Raw genomic sequence first — 22,595 nt, forward strand, 5'->3', positions numbered from 1 at the left:
CACGGCGCAAAGCTTTTTATGCAGGAGTTTATTATATGACAAAGAATTACATATTGTGTCAGTTACAGGGCATGTACATAATCAGCCACCGAGGTGTTTAGTGTGTCTTCCCTGAGCAATGAGTTTTCCGTTTGCTTTGTTGGTGAGATCTACTGTTGCAAATGCCAAAGTCCTTGTTTTAAAACCTGAGCTGTTTTCAGAACATCTTCTCCAATTTTAGCTGCATTCATGTATCTGTTAAATGAAAAGTAAACCAATTTAAGTGTCAAGAGTCCATTTTAGATGTTGAATGCACTTATTTCAAAATTTTTTCCCTCACTTTTATTATAAAAAAAAAAGCTACAATTCCGAACAATGAACAATTCTGTCATTATTATCCAGGGGATAAAATACAGTTGAATTTAAAGTATTTTTACTACTCCGCCCGGTCTTGCCCATACGTGACACAGTAGCACATATTGTAGTCCTGTATACAGTGTCCGTCAAACATATAGGCAGAAGCTCATGTTATGTTCATGTCCATGCTGACCCTGGGAGCTCCTCTCTCGCTGTACATGATGGCAGTGGTGGAGATCCCATCCACCAGTGTGGCTGTCAGTCCTCCGTGAAGAGTGCCTCCTCTGTTAGTGTGCTCCTCCTCCACCTTCAGCTCACACACCACTTTCCCAGGGGATGCAGACAATACCTCCACCTGATCACCACATGTTTACTGCAGAGTGAACTGGTGCTCTGCCTGGTTTACAGGTGCTTCTCAATAATTTAGAATGTCGAGGAAAAGTTAGTCTATTTCAGTAATTCAACTCATATTGTGAAACTCGTGTATTAAAAAAAATTCAATTAAAATGATAAATTTTATTAAAATTAAATTCAATGCACACAGACTGAAGTAGTCTAAGTCTTTGGTTCTTTTAATTCTGATGATTTGGCTTCCATTTAACAAAAACCCACCAAATCACAAACTCATCAAATTAGAATATGATGACATGCCAATCAGCTAATCAACTCAAAACAACTGCAACGTTTGTATGTAAACGGAGACAAACGAGTGTTTAGGCAGCCAACATCACAGAATGCGCCCGAGCTCGCACCTACGTCAAATATGCGACCTATGTTTACATGTGATTTTCGGGATTCTAATTGGCTTACGTGGGCTTGAGCTTCTCGTTACACTGCCACCTACAGGTTTGGCATGTTCTTTATGGCATATATACGCAGCTACGTGTAAATGAAGACTTTTCTGAAAACTGACATGTGTGCGCGATGTTATTTTTGAAACCGGAGAGGTTGAAATGTTCATTTAAGAAAATAGCCGCCCACGTGTAAACGTAGCCTAAGTCACAAAAAATAATTGCCAATAAGCTGGCTGTTCACAGAGTGCTGTATCCAAGCACGTTAACAGGAAGTTTAGTGGAACGAAAAAGTGTGTAAGAAAAACATGCACAACCAACCGAGAGAACCGCAGCCTTATGAGGATTGTCAAGAAAAATCGATTCAAGAATTTTAGAGAACGTCACAAGGAATGGACTGAGGCTGGGATCAAAGTATACAGAAGTGTCAAGGAATTTGGCTACAGTTGTCGTATTCCTCTTGTCAAGCCACTCCTGAACCACAGACAATGTCAGAGGCATCTTACCTGGGCTAAGGAGAAGAAGAACTGGACTGATGCCATTGGTCCAAAGTCCTCTTTTCAGATGAGAGCAAGTTTTCTATTTCATTTGGAAACCAAGGTCCTAGAGTCTGGAGGAAGAGTGGAGAAGCTCATAGCCCAAGTTGCTTGAAGTCCAGTGTTAAGTTTCCACAGTCTGTGATGATTTTGGGTCCAATGTCATCTGCTGGTGCACTTAATGCTTCCTTCTGCTGACCAGCTTTTTGAAGATGCTGATTTTATTTTCCAGCAGGATTTGGCAACTGTCCACACTACCAAAAGTTGGTTAAATGACCATGGTGTTGGTGTGCTTGACTGGCCAGCAAACTCACCAGACCTGAACCCCAAAGAGAATCTATGGGCTATTGTCGAGAGGAAAATGAGAAACGGGGGACCCAAAAATGCAGATGAGCTGAAGACCACTGTCAAAGAAACCTGGGCTTCCATACCACCTCAGCAGTGCCACAAACTGATGACCTCCATGCCACGCCGAATTGAGGCAGTAATTAAAGCAAAAGGAGCCCCTACCAAGTATTGAGTAAATGTACTGTAAATTAACATACTTTCCAGAAGGCCAACAATCCACTTACAAGTTTTTTTTTTATTGGTTTTATTTAGTATTCTAATTTGTTGAGCTAGTGAATTTGGTGGGTTTTTGTTAAATGTGAGCCAAAATCATCACAATTAAAAGAACCAAATACTTAAACTACTAAAGTCTGTGTGCATTGAATTTATTTAAACGTACAGTATGGGATTTTTGGCCACCAGGGGTCACTCAATCAAAATAATAACATAAGACGTACTTTGATGACGTCGGGAAAGAGCGTAGGCTCGTGGGAGTTGTTGTTCATTGGAACACGCGCTCTGTCGCTCCCCACATTCCTCACTCGTTTTAACTGAGGCCGGCGACACACTGGATGCGTGTTGCGTGTGTCTCATGCGCGGCTTGAGCCGCGCGGAAAACGCGTGCATGCTAGAAATAGAACCGACGCCTATTTTTCACGTGACATGCAAACGCGTTGGAAGCGTTTCCAGGCAAAATATAATAGGAAAATATGTTTATATGTAATTTTGTACACAAATACATATTAATTCATGACATTTTGATGTTTGAAAGTCTATAGATTGACATAAATTCAGATATAAATGTAATTTAAAAAATAAATAATTATCGATTTTCAAATATTGCACCTGTCAAACATAGTCTATTTTGCCGTCAATACTGTTGACGGTGTCCTTTATCAGTAGGCTTTATATTTATGTTCAACATGAAGTATAGATTGAGCCTGGTCTGTCAGCGGTCTCCCTCTATGTCACCTACAGCAGCAGCAGCGCGCAGCAGCAGCGCGCAGCAGCAGCGCGCCGCGTCAGGCACTATTCTGGTGTTTAAAGACACAGAAAACGCTAGGCAGCCGCCACTCTTCTTGCACGCAGCAGAGACGCCACGCAGCCAGTGTGTCACCGGCCTTAGTATTTTGACAATCACGTATTTTCGAACGGAGAGATATATGAATTATCAGACCCCTATCAAATCAATATTCCATCTAGCTAGTAGTAATATATGTTAAAAAAACACGGTTGCCTTTGGTTAATAATTATAATTACGTTTATACTATGATATCGAACAAGATAGTGAACTGCATTTGAAGCTACTTTATCCAGCTAGATATAGAACAAATGTAGATTTACATTATACTCTACATGAGAGCTAGTCCGTCTGCGTTTTACACAAGACATCATCGTTTCACAAAATATACGGATAGATATAGTTAGCTGAATGGATGCATACCTGTTTATTAGAATGCAAGCATCTCTCTGTAGTTTCAGCTTGTCACGAAGCTCTCTCTATCTTGGAAATGCAACTCCAATATTTACCCGTGTCTCATTTCTTCTCTTGTCCCAAAACCTTCTCAGGTCATTTATTTCACCCGTACGTTTCAGCTTGTCACGAAGCTCTCTCTATCTTGGAAATGCAACTCCAATATTTACCCGTGTCTCGTTTCTTCTCTTGTCCCAAAACCTTCTCAGGTCATTTATTTCACCCGTACGTTTGCGCTTCACAGAACGTGCAGGCAAAGCATAATCATGATCCATAACTAAGTTATTGATTGAGGTATAAATACTAATATAAACAATATAAATATAAAATATAATAGTCTCGATCAAGGCTAGCTACTACTTTTTCTTCTTCGTCTTGTCTTTGCTTCTGTTCACCTTTGTATTTGGCGGTCCGCAGGAAGTTAGATAAACTAGAGGGGTCAAAGTTTATATGACGCCATAGATGGGCGACAAAACGGAAATAAAGAAACGTGCCGTGTCTTCTAATTAAACTATAATTTTCTCCGGATTTGAAAGTTCGTGGAAACTGTCGGGATAATGTAAGTACACAACTAAAAAAAATATATAACATAGATATAGTGTTATCTGCTATTTTTAAAGCAGAAAAATTACATATTGCGCCTTTAATACATGAGTTTCACAATTTGAGTTGAATTACTGAAAAAAAACGAACTTTTCCTCGACATTCAAATTTATTGAGAAGCACCTGTACATTTCAACGAGTGGCTCTCCAAAAGAGAATCACTTTAACCACAAAGATTTCGCTCGGCACCTACTGTAGGAGCCATTTTGGGGATGGTAAAGTTTTTGTCCACTGGGTGGTGCTGGGGCTAGGTTTAATTAGAGCACCTGAGCAACAAGTGTATGCGTTGGTGGTTGAGAGGCACACAGTTTTTGACCGCACGACAGAGTAGCTTGGAAAGTGGATTCTTATTTGTATGCTGTTCATTAGGTATGACACTGTGTGTACATTGGAAGAAGTGAGAGGTCACATGAAGTTGAGATCATGTATAATGAGCTCACGAATAAATTAGAAATTTTTATGCATCTATATCCGTCTGCATGGACTCTTGTTTGTATGCGTACCAAACTGGCTTTCTCCTATTATCAACGGCAACGGCATTGGAAAGCCACTACATCTACCGTACCTAAAACCCGCATAAATCCAGGACTATCCACCATCGCTCTCATGATCTGTTTTATTGTATTTAGCGACATTGACACCATCGCTGAAATGGCAAATACCAAAACACAGTGAAGGACTACTTCGCTCTTGCAGAATGTTTGAAAGATGGTCCAAATGTTATACAAAATAAGAGTATTATTACTTTGCGAAGTAAAGCCCTTTTGGAGTGCCTAAGCTAAAAGACTTCTCGCCACAAATAAGAAGAATGGCAGATAACTATGACAAAAAAAGAAAAAATGCACTACATTCTTATAAATAAACTAAATCTAACGATTCAATCTATGAATACTTCAAGAAGCTAAAACGGACCATTCGGCCATCAGGGCTTTTATTATGAAATAATGGATCATTCATGATTCATTTGAGTCGTGTCTTTTCAATGAATCCGTTGAACCGTTTTACTCATGCGTTTTACAAAACAGATGTAAATGATTCGTTCAAGAATCGGACTGGATCAAACGTAATTAACATATCTTAATAAATTTTAGAATTTTGAATGAAATTCTTAATTAGAATTAAATTTGGAATATTAAGAATGTTATTGCTAATTATATCTCATTCCTGCAAACAAACGAACTGAACTGGCACACAAGTGCTTACACATTATTTGATTAATATATATATATATATATATTATTCGTGCATAGAAGGTTTAGACTAGAGCACTTTTTTTTATTCACATAAAAGAATTGCGGAATCGTTTCGGTTTTGAAACGAACTGTTCGAAAGAACCGACTCTTCAGTACAGCAGTCCAATTCTTCCGGAAAGCTTCTATTTATAATTATTCGGTTCGGTACTGTCTGGGTGCGGCGTTTAATGTGATGTGAAAATTAGGATTTAAGTCGTAATTTATAGTGTGGTTTAGATAAATTAGGTCCAGCGACCACAAGCATAACAATTATATAGGTAATATCGGTCTCCGTATTTGGTTCCACCCGGAATGTTTTTGTATCGGTACGCGTTCATGTCCCGCAGTTATATTATATTGTGAACATGTCAAACACCGTTCGGTAATCACACCGATCAACAAATGTCTGCTCTAGAGGAAACGAGGACGAGTCTTTGCGATCAGTTTGCCTCTGTCTCTGGGTCGGACAGTGCTGTGGCGCAGTGTTATCTAGCAGAAAATGAATGGGATATGGAGGTATGGCACTGCACACTCCACCAAGTTTCTAAATAAAAATATTTTTTGCGTAAATCATGTTTAGTTCTTCTCGTCTACAACCACATTTTTTCCCTGGGTTCCTGCCAGAGAGCACTGAACTCGTTCTTCGAGGCTCATATGGACTCAGTCTTTGATGTTGAAGATGCGGAGGAAGATAAAGATGTGTCTGGGAATAATAAGAGAAAGGGGGTGAATACTTCTGACCCTGCTGATACTTCAGGAACAAAGAAGAAATTTAAGACAGACCAGGTGGACTGGTAATGTTTTCCCTTCTTCATACTAGGAACTGAAAACTGCATAAGATACTCGATATATCTATACTAATAATATTTTTCAAATTGTTTGTGGTGCAGCATTGACCTGACAGCGGAGGAGCCCACCTGCTCCAGCAATGTGAACCCCAAAGAAAGTCGAGCAGGAAGTGGTGTCCCTGAATCTAATGCGGAGGACCGCAAGCTCTCCATCATCAGCTGGAATGTGGATGGTTTGGACACATTGAGTCTTGCAGAGCGAGCCAGGGGCTTATGTTCATATCTAGCTCTGTGAGTTGTTAAAGACACCTGATATTCTCTATTTCATGTTTTATTTGACTCTAAGTTTATGTTGTTATACTCGTAACTCTTTGTTTCATTTTTTTCCTGTTGTAGATATACACCAGATTTGTTTTTTCTGCAAGAACTTATTCCATCTTATATTCAGTATCTTAAGAAACGTGCTGTCAGCTATCTGTTTGTTGAAGGTGAGAGACCTCTGTAAGCTTATGTATGAGTTATTTACTGATTCTTGAAGTTCCCTGTCATTAAAGGAAGCGATGATGGATACTTCACGGGAATAATGTTGAAGAAATCAAGAGTAAAACTTTTGGAAAGTGAGATCATCTTTTACCCTACAACACAAATGTTGAGAAATCTATTAGTTGCTCAGGTGAGTTTAGCAATAACCATTATCTAAAGATTGTATTAGGGTTCGGAATGGAATCATTCATTTCAGCATCAATTATACATGCATTCATTTCTTGTTTGACTTAAGGTGACTTTCTCAGGACAGAAGCTATACTTGATGACGTCACATTTAGAAAGCTGTAAGAACCAATCAGAGGAGAGAATGAAACAACTGCGGCTTGTATTTCAAACGATGCAGGAAGCACCAGAAGACGCTACTGTAATTTTTGCCGGGGACACCAATCTCAGAGACACCGAGGTAAATTCACCACAAGGACTAGAAGACCAATACCAAGCTGGAGGGAACACAAAGAATGGAAACATAGAAAAGAAAAGAAAATTTCCAATTCATGTCCGTGAAATTGTGTATTGTATTAATAATACACATTCAAATGAACCCAGTTTTCAGTTTGGTGTTGATGAAGGGTAGTTGAGTGTGACTGATGGGCCTGTGAAGAGGAGAAAAAGATTTGGAAACACTGGACTAACAGTAGCTCCAAATATGATGGAGGTGAAAGTCACTAGTGCGATGCAGCATTTCTGAAGATTGTTTCTGTCCGTGTAGGTGGTAAAGGTGGGAGGTTTGCCTCCAGGTGTGTGTGATGTTTGGGAACAGCTGGGCAAGCAGGAACACTGTCGATACACCTGGGACACCAAAGCAAACAGCAATAAGACAGTGCCTTACATCAGCAGATGTCGCTTCGACCGCATCTTCCTTAGGTCTGCTAAAACTGGCCCGAGAGTCACTCCTGACCACATGGCTTTGGTGGGAATGGAGAAACTGGACTGTGGCCGTTACACCAGTGATCACTGGGGAATTTACTGCACTTTTAACACATGATTATTAAATCCATAGTAGACCATATAAACGTGTGTCATTTAGAAGATAGTTTTAAAAAGTGTTTAAAATTAAGAATGTGAAGAGTGCCTACAAATTCAGACTACAGAGCAGTGTAAGAAACAAAGACATACTGATAATAATAGAAGGCAAAGCTGGATATAAAATACTTCAAAAAGGGTTTAAACCTCAGTAATCGTTATTTTTTCATACAATATCTTCTGTTATCAAACCATGATTTCAGCCAATCTCTGCTCTCTCATATGATTTTTTAAAAACGTGGAAACGTTGATTGAATTAAAGTGATATTTCCTAAATAAATGTGGCCTCGATTTACTGTGGTAATTGTGGTATGGGTTGAGTGTCTTATATTATACCACAAGTGGTCAGTGTTTCTCAAGCATTACATAAGCTTTGAAATGGCATTGGTTACAGAAGCACAGTGAACTATTACTTCTTAAAATAGTGTTTGTGTATGTGTGTGCATACTGTTTAAAAAGCTGTGAAACTATTTAAAATGATGGTCAAAATTGTGCAAATAGAAAAACAATGAAAGCATTACATTTACAGTAATATTCTGAAAATTCTAAAAACGGTACTGTGAAATACTGAACAAACACAATTTTAACAACAATTTGGTAGAATATGTTACAAGAATCTTTGTTTTTTCTACTTCAGAACACCGTTACAGTTAAAATGTATTATTTATTTACAGTTTTTCTCTATATTTCATCATATATATATAAATATATAAATATATATATATATATATATATATATATTCTTCTTTTACATTTTATCAATCACAATTTATATTGTAAAAATGTATTTATATAGATTTTCCCCAAAATTATGACTGGCACTTTCCATTACACTGATAATTTTGGCCCCAAATAAAGTTCCTCAAAAGTAAGTTTACTTACCACAGTGTCAAGAGGTTGAGATGAAATATAACACATGATGTACAACAAAAAATATCACCTGTGAAGATAATTTTGGTAACTGCGGTTCATCACCAATCAAGCTGTAATTAGGTGATAAAAGTGTGAAAATATTATTTAATTGTGCATTTTGAACGCATAACATTATAGCTATGAAATAATACAAAGGATGTCTGCCATTTTATTCAAAAAATTTCTTAAACTTTCATTTCCGTCACAGAACTCTGTTAAACACAATACATGATCTGGGATGGTGTCCCTTGAAACAACACTGTGGTTCACAAAAGTGGACTTTGGACATTGTTAGTAGATAAATTAAATAAACCAGGGTGAGTGTGTTTATCTTCTGATGCTTACACTACCAGGCAGTGTTACCAGGGTCACAACAAAACCCGGCCAAAACTAGCCCAATAGCATTCCAGGGGTAAAATACACATAAAATGCATGTTTTTGGCATGGATCCCCCTGTTAAAATTCGAATTCCAGAGGCTTAATCTCACATTTTTGGGGTTGCTTCAGCTGTGTTACAGTAGACCAATACCAGTACTGCAACCAGCGCCTGAGCTCACTGGATCTATCTCTCAAATAATGTTCAATGTGCTACTTATTCCTGTTGCAGTTTGAGAGAAATTAGTAGTGAGGTCTCCTCTTAACTGTCCTAAATCAGCTGAAAGCACGTGAGTGTGAAGGCAGCAGCTGTCTTAAGCAGAGTGGACATGTGACTCCAGACGACCTTGAAAGACACCCCACTGCCAAGGCTAATTAACCTTTCGCTTGGTCAGATGAGTAAATATTACATCTAAACCAGGTCAGACTGCCACAGATCTGCCGTCGGAGTCTGTATGACTTGCTCACAGAAGTCTGCTCGGAGCACAAACACACTATCCTTGTCCCTCTCTCCGGGAGAACAGCCACAGCCACTTAAAGGGCCAGTCTTGTGAATATCCTTACACTTAGAGGATGTTTGAGGTTTTTTGAGGCTCTCATTGTCGTCAACAAATCATGGCAAGAAATCGCAGTGCTTTTCCCCTCGATAGGCATCACTGTGGCACATTGAATTGTTTTGACACATGGCCAGGAGCACATGCTATTTCAGTGAAGGGGGAATTGTGGGACTTTCAGATCAGTCCTACTCCAAATTTTAAAGAAAGAAATGTCAATATACCAGACTGAATATGAATTCACTGGTGGCGTAAAGACGAGAGCGTGATGTGTTTGTTTGGTCAGCACTTTTCCAGAACGGTTTTCTCATATCGCACAGGGTTTATGCTCATGGAACAACCCCAGTAGGGATCTTCCAACACAATCTCAAAGCAATTCATCAATATTTTATGCTTTGGTGAACTGGTGGCTAATTCATTTCTTGTTTTATGTTTAGGACCTTCATGGCTACTTTTTGTATGTTTTCTACTATCGAAATCATGCATGTGGTAAAATATTTACGCTTTCCCATGAGATCGGAGTTGTTTATGTTTAGGGGTGAACCTTCATGTTTACTGTTTTTTGTTTGTTTTAAACATATGTTTTTATACCATTCAGATGATAAAATTACATACGAAATTGCCAAATACAGGTTGGTTATATTTAGGGGTGGACCTTCATGTTTTTATAATTTTTTTGCATTTATTTATTTATATATTTTTTAATCATACATCGTACAATTCACACAAATTTATACATATTGCCACATGGTAAAATAGTTAGATTTTCGGTGAGACTGGGTTGGTTATGTTTAGAGTTAGGGAAGGACCCTATTTGTTGAAAATTTGTACATTGCCATAAAATTTACATTGTAGAAATTCAAAGAAATTGTCACTTCTTAAAAAAGTTTACAAATAGTTTTCTAATGATATTGGGTTGGTTTTGTTTAGGGATGGACATTTATGCTCATACCCCCCCCCCCCCCCCCTCCCCTAAAAATCACACGTTTTTGTTCTATTAATGTCTTTTAAATTGTATGCTTCTTTTTTTACTTGATTCGCATAGTTTAAAAAAAAATTACTACAATTCACATTGTTCAGTTTCATATGAAATTGCTACCTTGTTTTTTTTTTAAGTTACATTTTGCTGTGAGACTGTGTTGGATCTTCCCCTTCGTTTCCCAGTTCAGATTGCACACTTTAGGTTAGATAATGGTGTAGTTTGTACCATGTCACCGCAACTCCAAGATAACGGATACTGATAGATGAGGGAACCATGTGAGGAATGAAATGTTAAGAAATTACATAATCAGACAATATATCACTGTCAATCTGTAACTAAACTGAATTATCAGCGAACAAACTGTCTCCTGTTATAGGAGCCTTTTCTAAGATGTGTCTCCGACACTGAATTAAATGCAGAAACACCGACTAGAGAGCATATAGCACAAGATGATTGTGTCATTTTTCAACAGTTTTATTTCATAAATAACACTGAACAAGCATGATACAGCAATAAATATTCATTTACATTGCAAAATTCTCTGTATTACAAAATACAGTGTATGTAAAATGCACTTGTCAAAGGGGTCAAGAGGTTTTAGTATACTACCTGATGTGCCCTAATCTGAAATTACATGTGTATGTTTTTTTTGTTTTGTTTTTTAATGTGCTGTAATCTCAGATTAAGGTTTGCCAAGAACCTCGCAAGACTCCTTTGCTATTATACGTACTGATGCATATCAAACTGTCATTCGAACTGGAAAAAGAAGACAAAGCACTGATACATATCCTTAAATGATCATTTATTTTTGTAGTTTGCTAGATTTCGATTCTGTTTGCGTTTGAAATCCCAAGAATCTTCAGTTTTTCAGTTATCACAACCCAATGCCTGCTGGAATTAAGAGTCTGAACACACTGCAGACAAGTGTCCTGTTTCAATGTCTTAGGCAGCAAGAGGTACAAGGCAGGTCGACATCGTAACACAAGACCAGGATTGTTGGATCTCTACAATGTAACTCAGATGGTGAGTCAGCATGTTCGGTTTTTATTTATTGCTAAATTCAGAAAACAGAGGGGCTTTTCCATTTCCTTGATCAAAAAAATAAATAAAACCATTCATCCCATTTTTAAGTTAAGGAATGTGTCCATTTGTGCACAGTTACACCTGCACTTTTCAAAATAAATGCAACAACTTGTTAGAAAATTTATTTGCACACACTCCATGTAAGAAACAAAAAACGAGATGGTGTATATCACTTTGTAGTAAAATTGCAATATTAATTCGAGCCCTTGTCAGCAGACCCTACAGTCTAAGTAGCAGCAAAACTATAACTGGAGAGTAAGATGAGATGGTTTTTCAGAATAAGCAGCGCATCACTGTTTAACTGATTGTCAGATTACGATGACGCTCTAATGTTGATGCTGTAAACCAAACGGTGAGTCTCAAATGACACTGAGAATGTGTACATTTCAGCTACTGAGAAATCCATCCTTGAGAGCATGCATTTCTAATTTATATAAAAAAATAAGGAGCTAAAAATGACAAAATCAAACCCTCAAATCAAAGTCTTTTCCATCTCTACACTGATTTACTGCATGAACATCTGGATTTACAGTATAATTTCATGTCAAACAGCACAACAGTGTCATTGAGCATGGGAGAAGGTAATGAGGAGACAAATCAAACAGAGCAGCAGGATTGTGTGAAGTTCCCTGCATGGAGGGATTTCATGTTCCCGGTGTGGAAGCTGTGAGTTCATTGTGGCTCCGAGCTCGTTAACTGAAGCCTGTGCTAAATTATATAACTGGGACCCAAATACGTCAGTCAATGCTCGGGAGTCTTTTGTTTCTAATTAGGGGAATCTCTAAGGAGGGAATGACAGACATTACCATGACCAGAGTCGTGGAATAACATTTTGGTTGTAGTTTTCTCAGTTATTTGTAGCGGTTCTCTCTGCACTCACCATGAGTAACTGAGCTGTGGAGGCTTTGAGCAGAGTTTTCACTGATGTGCATTTTTGCAAAAGATGCATTGTAGGCAATTGTGAGCCATTTTAGCACAGTGCCAACAACCATTAGACCGATGTGAATAACATGGATCTTCAGCATTCATTACATAAGAATAAGAGTAATAATAATAATAATGTACTAACATATGACAATGCTTCCCTTTTTTATATTTCCTCTAATTTGGGAAAATATTTATCTAAATATATTTATATAATTCTACAAACTTCATATATTCAATATATAGAATATATTCACAATAATCACTTATCAGCATTGCATCTTACATATTCAGTTTGTGAAATTCCATGTGTGCAAACGTTCTGAATTATTCTAACAATGAATAAATGAACAAAAGTGATGTAAAAGCCCTGTAATAAAGCATTTGGTTAAATAACACAAAGAAGGCAAAGAGTTTCAGTCCTCTCAATATGAGAATGAGAAATCGAATGCGTACGATCACACCGCTGAGCTTATCATGCTGTGCTAAAAGTTCTTGGCAGGACGTCCTTAAATATCCAGCTAAGAAAATTTCCTTCCATCCCATCTGTTCCAGTGTAGCAAACGTGTTCCCAGTTTGGCAAAAGCCACAATTTTATCCAGGTGATACTAACTGATAATATGTTTTTCTTACTCTAGACATACATTAAAAAACAAACAAACAAAAAAAAAATTTCAATAAGAACCAATAATTTTAGATGAATAATAATAATATATATATATATAAAAATAACAAAAAAGCAAACATCTTAAGCATATTAACCTGATATATTAGTTGGGCCCTCTTTAATAACTACAATTCTATAACATTCACTTTAATTAATTTACCAATTTCATGCTTTAGACCTCTTATAAAGTTATTTAATTTTATATGAGTATCATAATTTTTATTTTATTTTTTAAGAAAAAGTACCACAAAAATAAAAATCTCAAGTCAATCTCATAAGCTTCTCATACAATACTGGCCCAGGGTCCCAATCTTCGGGCAGTCTGATGCTGGGCTCTTTGAAAGTCTGGTGCCGCTCCACATCAGACCTCCATCATAACTAAAACAGCTGGCAGGGACTGTAGCAGCTCCCGAGACTCCCTGAAGCAGGCGAGACAGATCTCCATCCATCCAGTCAGGACAGCCCAACTGGATGTAGGGTTGAAATACGTTCATCAGCAACAAAGACGCTGATCAGACCACGTTGATCCCCCCTCCTGTGGCAGCACGTTTGCTGCAGTAGGTCGAGCCGCCGTGGCTGGCCGCTCCACCGTTCATGTACGACGTCTTCAGCTCCAACTGGCAGGCTGCAATGGCAGCGTTCAGTTCCACTTGTGCTCGATGTACAACATAAAACATCAGGCCAATGCTGATGAAGATCTGATGAGAGGAACAGAGAGAGAGTGACTGGGTGGATCTGCAGACTGAGCTGGACGACGGCTGATACAAAGACACACACGATTTACACACATTTCATGCGCTTGTAAATTTAAGCAATAATTCCTTGGCTAATATATCAAATTATCCTGTTTCAGTCAAGATTTCATTACTGGCATCTAACTTTACTACACACAAGAACAAATGCAAAATAAGAACACATTTTTGGTCAAAGCCAATATGACCATCCATAATTATGGTTTATTGCAGGTTCCACAAGAATCTAGACTAGACATAAATATTTCATTTGCTCATACATTTACATATCCATTGCAGAATCCACAAGATGTTTACCATTAAAAAAAAAAATACTACTACTACTAATAATAATAATAATATGTAATATTATTATATTAATATTATTAGTAATAACTAATAATTTTTTAATAGTAGCATTCATTTTTTTATACATTTTATTTTTAGTCCAAAAGACATAGATAACACAACTTACACAAATATATCATCTAAGATCAAATAAATTAAAGTGAAAATGGCAGTATTTGTTTAGCTATATGCTAGTTACACAAAGTGCAAATAGCTATAGATTCTATATACACTGTTAAAATAGCAAGATTTTCTGCTATTTACACTACGTATTGCAAATAGTTGCAATTATCTGCACCTTAGTATTGTAGTACATTACTAAAACAGTGCGCAATAATAAAGTATTGAGTATAAATTATACAATTTAATTCAAATTATTAAATGGATGCCGCCTTACTGGGACAATAAAGCCCTCCCTACACCTACCCTAACCCTACCAGATAATTTATTTTCAACTTTGATTATTTCCTTCATTTTTATTGTAAACAAATGCCTTTCCGATATGAAATTTAAAAGGGGAGAAAAAAGTTTGGCAAAAGGCGGGTTCAAACTCGGGTCGATCGTGTCATAAAGCACATGCCTATGCCACTGAAACTGATGTTCAACGTGCATATTTTCAGTACTGAATATCCCAATCACACGTTGGTGGGCGGAGTTAGTGTACATAGCCTCTTATCAAGGCAGTCTATTTGCACTTAGTGTAAACAGACACTCCGTAAATTAAATTACACAAATTATCTGGTTTAACCATTTACCCACATCCTTGGATTTTAACCTCGGGTTACAGTCTTTAGCATTAATCACCATTTATAGCCTTGTGATTATCATCTATGAGTCTCTCAATTGTCCAAAAGGCAAAGCACTATAATGTGCAATACCCCACCATAAAAAAAAAAAAAAAACTACAAATAAAATAAATCCTGGTGATTCGCTGCTTTGGATAAAAAAGCCTACTAAAATGCAAAGTCTTGGATCCAAATGTCAATGTAAACTTTCTTTTGATAATTCTTCTATTAATAATATAACATCTTGAAGATTCTGCAAGGAGTATGTAAATTTGTGGGCTAAACTGTAGATACAGAGTTCTTGCGGATTTCCTTTCTTTATGTTTTTGGAGGCTTACCTGTAGACTGAACACAAAGTATCCGCTGACGCTCTGTTCTGCGATCACGTCCTCCATTGTGCGCAGCGTGGTGCCCAGATATGAGTTAAGGAGTTGTGTTGGGAGGAGTCCCACTGAGGAAGCCACTAAATAATTTGGCAAGGAGACGTCTGTGATCTGTCAAAGAGAGCGAGAGCTATAGTTGGTCAAGAATAATCACAGAGTGTTCACTGCCTGAAGGATGTGTCATCAGCTTCATTTATCCCCGTCACTGTCCTTCATTAGTGGCCTCTAATGCAATAAAAATTATTGCAAAATTTGACATTTTGAATCCTTTTTCTTTTCTCCCTCATCATATGTTGACATGCTAGTTGACATAATTTTTTAAACACTTAATTTCACACATTTTACATCCCTTCCTATATTGGAAGTGCACAGTTTTTTTTTGCTACAGCACGTTTTACTGGCTGTGCTACATTGCAAATGCTTAGTAGAATTGTACCTTTATGCAGTGGTTTTGCCCTGTTCCAAGTCTTAGCAAACACACCCTACATAAATGTATTAAAGCTTTGTATAATTCAATTCTATAACCTGTGAGATATAAAACATGGTGCGAACATATATCCTCAAGTGGTAAATTATGAAACAAGATGTAAAATCCTTCTACTTTTGATAATTAATAGGTTGGCAAAGATGCAGGCATTGTTATATTAGGCTTGCGTCAACCTATTAATATTCATGAAAAAAAATATGCATTCTTGCTTTAAGAAGCGACTTCTGTGTAAATGGCTGTGAAGCAATATTTTAAGTATGCACTATGCAGAGCAGACGCATGCATTGTGTTGGGTTACCTACATAACACATGACATTCTGCTTCAGCAGAAAACACAGGGCTCATTGAAATACAGCCCCTTCTATAGGACGTGCTTACTGAGGGTATGCGAAACATAATTCCAGTGTGACCGACATAAATCATACCCTTGGGCTGTGATCTCTCGGTTACGTAAAGTAAAGTGAAATAAAACCTATCAGGCTCAACACAATTAGAGTATGTGGCACTTATAGAGAGCCTGATGATCACTCTCTCTCCAGACGGATACTAACTGAATAACAAGCTCATTGTTTGACTGTAAGTAGAGGGCAGCAGGCTACTGGAGCAAGAGTACTGACTCACAGTAACCGGTCTAATCGCACGTGAAGCAAACCCAAAGCTGGAGAGTTACTGAGATGACCCTAGTGTTCGATCACTAGAGCAACCTTCAGACAGAACAAAGACTTACGGTTGCTTCAAGTGCAATGGCACTCTACTAGTGTTATGTAGGTTACTTTTGACTCAAAAGTGATGGTTAAATAGGGCTGCACAATTATGACAAACCAGAAGTCCTGTTTTTCATTTTGTGTAGGGCAACTGCAAGACATATTCTTAATGGAGGCATCTAAACAGTATTTGAGCATCATTGAGATGTTGTGATTTTATACATCTGTAAATCAAGACTGCACATAAATGGAGTTTTTACTGGTCCTCTTAACTGCATGACAAATCTTAACAAATTTGTTATTCAAACGTGTAAATAATTATAAAGCGAGCAACGTACCTGTACTAGGACACTCCTATCTTGTCCGTTTTTAGTTTTTCACAATTTCACACAACAGACCAAACTACTCACAAACAGAGCTTTGGTCTCTGTAGCTACAACAGAATTAATATTTTATTACAGAATGTTTGTGGCTTGTTTTAATGGGACTATTCTAGTTGTCACGTCACTTTCTTAGAGTGTACATTGGGTGTTGTACAAAATACTAATTGCGAATGCAAATTTATTAAATAACTCCCACTTTGGCTTTAAAGCTTTTTGTGTGCCAGAAGATGTGTATTCAGCATGCAATATTTTAACAGTTGCCTCTATTAATAAGTCTAAAATACAAACATTAAATGCTCTGATTCACCAATGCAAAAAAAATATTTTAAAATGTAAGAAAATTTAAAAGACAAAGGCTGAATATTGCAATTGACAAGATTTACAATTAACCACACCAGCTGTAATTTTGATGAATTTCAATTAACTGTAGGCCTACATGTAAATAAAAAAAAAGAAAAGAAAAAAAGGGAAAAAACAGCTCCGTTTAACATCGAAGCTGTTTGTCAACCTAGAAATGACACAAATTCCTGCTGTAAGCAAGTGTTCAGCACTCCTGAAACCCAGATATGATAAGTCACTGTAAGCCAAACATGATCCGTCAAGCAGAAGTGAAGCAAAACATTCAACTTGCATTAAAAACATATGAATCATCCAGTGAATAAATTATGCAAACGGGGCAAGCAATAGTCAAATATGTTCCAAAATGGCAGGCTACAGGTCCACAAGCTGATATCAAGATGTATGTATCATTGTTCTTTACTGTCCTCTGTCCCTCATAAAGGTTGCGGTTTCTTTCTCATCTTGTGTCAGCAAATTAAAAATGTATTATGTTGGTTGTGCAAAGTGTCCAAAGGTAACATTGTTACAGTGTATAAAGAGGCCTGTCTTTATACCCTTAATCTGCCGTGAAGAGTAGTTATGTTTGATTTTAATCTGGCTCTGAGCTGGAGGTCTTAATTGTTTAATTCCAGCAAAGCTGGATAAAGCCACCTGGATGTCACTTAGATTAACATCCACTGCAATGCTATTAATCAGATAACTTTGTGTGCTGGGTGTCTTTATACTTTTCTTAAATAATTAATCAATTAAAAAAATTAGGGATGCAACGATGCACAGCGAGCCAGTTGAACATCGTTACAAATATGTGACGATTGAGATGTTAAACGAATCACGATACATTTTGGGATGGGAGTTTATATGAATGTATCTCTGAGGGGAACTGACTGTCTTTAGAAAAGTTTAGATAGTATTTTCTTTTCATTTGATCTCTATATAATGCATATTAAAGTAGTATTTATGTAGTATAGTTTCACAAAACTAAAAGTCAGAGCATTCTGTTTTTGTTTAAAATTTTAAATCTACAATCTAATTTAGATTAAAAGCTGCTCACATTGCATGTATGCAGCATCTTTGTTTGGACTGCGATTCAAATGCAGTGGTTGCCTCTCGTTTTGAATGGAAAGACCACAGACCACGCCTTGGTTTATATGAAGAGACTGAGGTTTGTCTTATTTATTTATTTGATTTGGAGTTTTTTTTAAATTTAAATTTGGTTTTATTTGACATATTTCAATTTCACAAAGAAAGTTGTAGCATTTTGTCCAAGAAATAATAAAAGGACACAATTTCATTCATAATTTGTCTTAAATCTAATTTAATTTAATCAAATTGGCAGAAATTCCTATTGAGAAATCACATTGTGAATCATATTGCATTGAGTGAGTTGACTAAATTGTTACATCCCTGAAAAAAAAGGTAAAAGAGGGCCTGTGAAAGTCTTAATGTCAGAGTTTTGTGATTTGGTTTTTTGCTTCAGGGTCGCTCAAAGCGGGGTTTCTCTCACTAGGGAGAGTGGATTTCGAGCAAAATGATTACAGAACACTTTGAGCGGGACGGGAAATCTTAATCTCAATCCACTCATCTCTTGATCCAGATAGGATTTTTTTAATAAAAATAAGTAATTGATTTCAGACATTTCTTGACAACAACAAAGCTAGACCATTTTCTTTGTTTGGAATGATCTTCATAGGCGGAAAAGAAATATAGGACCTAGGCCTAACTGGTGAAATTTGTCTGAAAGGTAATTTACATAATTTTAATTATCTGTTTAGCGAGCTTCTGCATAAAATCAATATCTCCCTTGTAATTGCTAGTAGGATACAATGTTAACTAAAACCATTAGAAATGTTACCTAAAACAAAATAGGCTAAACGTTAACTTTATATAAAACACGTTAAACTTCATTCATTTCAGCTTAACTTAATTTCTCAAATTAAGTTAGGTTTGTACTAAAATAACTAAAATAAACCAATAATGAAACACTACAAAGAATACACAACTAAATTACAAAATCTCTCAAATTTAAGTGAAAACTGAATTTAAAATTTTATTTATTTATATATATATATATATATAAACAATATCAGTCACATTACAATAACACTGGTGCAGAATCTAACTTGTGTTAATTCTTTGTTAAAAATGAGCAAAATAAGAATTACATTAACAGCAGAAATGGCCAGAACAGACATACCGAGAAGACCGCGTTCTGGAGACCGAAAGGGATCGGCGTGAGTCTCGCCAAGGCCACGATCTTGAGTCCACTTCCACCCTCCACGACCCGAATAACAGCACTCAGCTGTTCACTACTGCCGATCTTACCCAGAACCCAGTTCGTCAGCAGTCGCTTACACACCACATGAGCGATGAAAGTCCCGATCAAAACTCCCACCATCACCAGCCCCATGCCCAACACAAACCCGTACAGATACCCCGCGGCCACGTTCAGCACGATGTAGCCCCAGCCGCAGGGGAACGACACCGTGATCAAGCCCACTATGAACAGCAGGGCTCCCACGAAACTGTCCAAACTCGCCACCCACAGCAGCACGTCCTTCAGGTACTGACGGACCAGAGCCACCGAGGAGAAGCACACGGCTGTCAGGACGCACGCCAGCAGGGCGCTCTTGAAGCAACAGGTGGTGATGCAGCACGGGTGTCTGAACTCGGGAGCGAAGGACGCGACGGGCTCGGTGTGACCCGCGGAGTCCACCTCCGGTCTCCCTCCGTTCCCTCGCTCGTCAAACACGTTACAGATCAAGATGTCGATCTTGTCGCAGTCCAGTGAGTCCGGGGTCCGCTGCAGCCAGCGGCTCAGCTGGAGGTGTCCTCTCCCCGCGGCGTGCTTCAGGGCTTTGAGCGCCCCCTGCACTGACTCCGAGCTCCACAGATTCATCCCGTCTGCACTTGACTGATCGACTGGACGTCCGGTCCAAAATGTTGACCCTTGAATTTACACGTTGGGCTCCTCTGGCCAAGCGATAAGCAACAGTTTCCCTGGATGGCGAAGACTCAGAGTCCAGTGATTTCTAATCTAATCTAGAGGTTTATCTCAGAAACACTGATGTGGAGTCGCACCACTTCAAGGACTTGAGATTCCACTGTTTCAGCTGCCGCTCGCTTATGAACGCCATGCTCTCCTTCCAACATCAGAGGAATAAACCCCCCCTCAGACCGCTCCTGTCATCGCGTCTGACGGATAAATCACACACCCGACTCCAGGCTCAGCTCACCGCGACACTCCCGTCCAGGCTCCGGTCCAAAGTCCTGCCGCTCGGGGAGCGCAACATGTCACGTTGATCCGCCAGAAGACCACGGTTGTGAAAGCTGCTGAAAGACGGTCGCTGCGTTTGTCCGACGGGTTGTTTACTCGTGCGCTACGGGCTCTTGCACACACTTGTTTGTTTACGCCAAGCGTTATTCATACTACTGTTTGTTTCCCAGCAGTCCGTGCGAGGTCGTCACGGAGCGCACGTCACACTGTGAGTATCGCGATAACACCATACTGCTGTTCACTGTGACATCTTAGTGTGAAGTATATTATACAGACACACACACACAAATTGATTGGAGGGTGGAATTTAATTTCATATCATTTTTTTTCTATGGACCCCTTTTCCATAGTCTCTTTCTATTTAAATAAATAAATAAATAAATAGGCTAAATAAATATTTATGGTAGTCTGCCATTCACTGAAGTTTACCCAACTACGACTTGTATGAAATGTGAAAAGGTCCTTTGTTCTATACAGTATTATTGATCTTAGAGCCTAGACAAATAAATAAATGCTTTGGTTTACTTTAGAAATTGGCTTCCATGAATACACGTAGGTTTGGTCTTACTAACACATTTACTAATGGGTATATTTCACTGATCAAATATATATATATATATCAATTTCATTATATCTTTTTTGTTAAAACAATACTTTTTGGTGTTATCGAGTGACAACAGATCAAATAATATTAAACACTCTCAAATAAAGTATTATGTACCGTTTTTGTTTTCTTGTGATTTCATAATTCTTCCTAATTCCTCCTTTTGGAGATGAATTTAGCATTAGATCTTAGATATATTCACATTTAAATTCTATAAATGCCTATAAGATTTCAAGAACAAATCTCCTTGAGTTACACTGATAGAATATTCAGCCTTTAAAAGCCATGTGTGTTAATTCTCATGCACAGCCAACAAAAAGGCATGTTTGAGAATCATGACTTGACAACACAAAGCTGCTCTGATGTACAGTTGCACTGATTTTTAAAATAGAATTAAAGCCAATCTAAAAACTTAAATGCTGCCTAGAAATTCTTTAGCAAATACAAATCGAGTTTGTTTTGTAAATCCACTGAAGCACTTTGAATGGTTGACAAATCTGTCTTCTTCCCTTACCATTTTCTATTTCTATTAAGTCCTTGCATTGTCTTTCAAAGAGGCATTAAGCCAGTACAAATACAGTTTGTTCAATAGCAAGAGTAAAAAAAAGCTTGTTCAAAGCAAGAGTAAAAAAAAAAAGCTTCAGCAAGCAGGGATTTTATTTGAACTATAGTACAATGTCGTTATAGCTAGTCAGAGATCTCCAGTGTTATCAGTGGTCATAATTTTGATATTTGACACCCTTCACCTTGCTGCCACACAAGCCCTTAACTGTGTAGTAGTTTGGAAATATGCTACAACTACAGATGAATAACATATAATCATGACAAGATAAGCGCTGGTTCTCTCAGGTGGTGTCTATTTTGCACTCTTCACACTAGAATGAACATATCAATAAAACTATTGATGTTATGGAAGCATTGGACTTTTATCAGATGTGATATTATTAGATTGCAATATGTGATTGACTTGAGAGGGTTTACATTTGGCTTCGTCGATAAGTAAACATGTATGACTCATCTGGCCATATACATTCATACGCATTCTGCTCAAGGGTAATGGTTTTGTTCTCTTTACAATGGATTACTAGTCTTTGTGCACTGGCCTTGGTCAAGGGTTTTCTGAACGGCAGCTTAGTCATAAACCACAGACAGTGTTTTAATGTGGCAGGGTCACTGAGTTGCTTAGTTTTTGTGGGTGTGTTTTGTGTGATTTAGCAGCTGCCCTATTAGTAATTAACTATTAGTAACTAGTCATTGCTGCCAAACTAACGTAACTTAATGTTTCAGTTTTACTGTAATTTCTAAATAAACAGTGATTAATCTGATTCATTTGACAATTGAAATGGAGCCATGGCAAGTTTGGGGCATGTGTTGTTACATAAATGCTTGAAATGTAAATGTGAT

The 22,595-nt window shown here is 37.8% G+C and overlaps 2 protein-coding genes across 2 annotated transcripts; one reads left to right on the top strand and one right to left on the bottom strand.

Annotated features, from left to right (window-relative positions):
• Window positions 1–5,474: 5,474 nt before the first annotated feature.
• LOC132104370 (tyrosyl-DNA phosphodiesterase 2-like) lies at window positions 5,475–8,342 on the top strand. The gene is given in 8 exon segments (XM_059509802.1): window positions 5,475–5,678; window positions 5,680–5,815; window positions 5,924–6,093; window positions 6,190–6,378; window positions 6,484–6,575; window positions 6,642–6,760; window positions 6,866–7,036; window positions 7,343–8,342. Coding segments are annotated over 8 exon segments (1,167 nt in total). The 5' UTR covers window positions 5,475–5,664; the 3' UTR covers window positions 7,619–8,342.
• A 4,866-nt stretch (window positions 8,343–13,208) lies between these two features.
• LOC132104372 (transmembrane protein 64-like) lies at window positions 13,209–20,921 on the bottom strand. The gene is made up of 3 exons (XM_059509804.1): window positions 19,508–20,921; window positions 15,356–15,511; window positions 13,209–13,851 (listed from the first exon to the last, which is right to left on the bottom strand). The coding sequence occupies exons 1-3, from the start codon at window positions 20,207–20,209 to the stop codon at window positions 13,666–13,668; spliced, it is 1,044 nt and encodes a 347-aa protein (XP_059365787.1). The 5' UTR covers window positions 20,210–20,921; the 3' UTR covers window positions 13,209–13,665.
• Between the last annotated feature and the right edge of the window lie 1,674 nt (window positions 20,922–22,595).

The sequence above is a fragment of the Carassius carassius genome, chromosome 25 (genome assembly GCF_963082965.1).
Source record: "Carassius carassius chromosome 25, fCarCar2.1, whole genome shotgun sequence".
Lineage (NCBI taxonomy): Eukaryota > Metazoa > Chordata > Actinopteri > Cypriniformes > Cyprinidae > Carassius > Carassius carassius.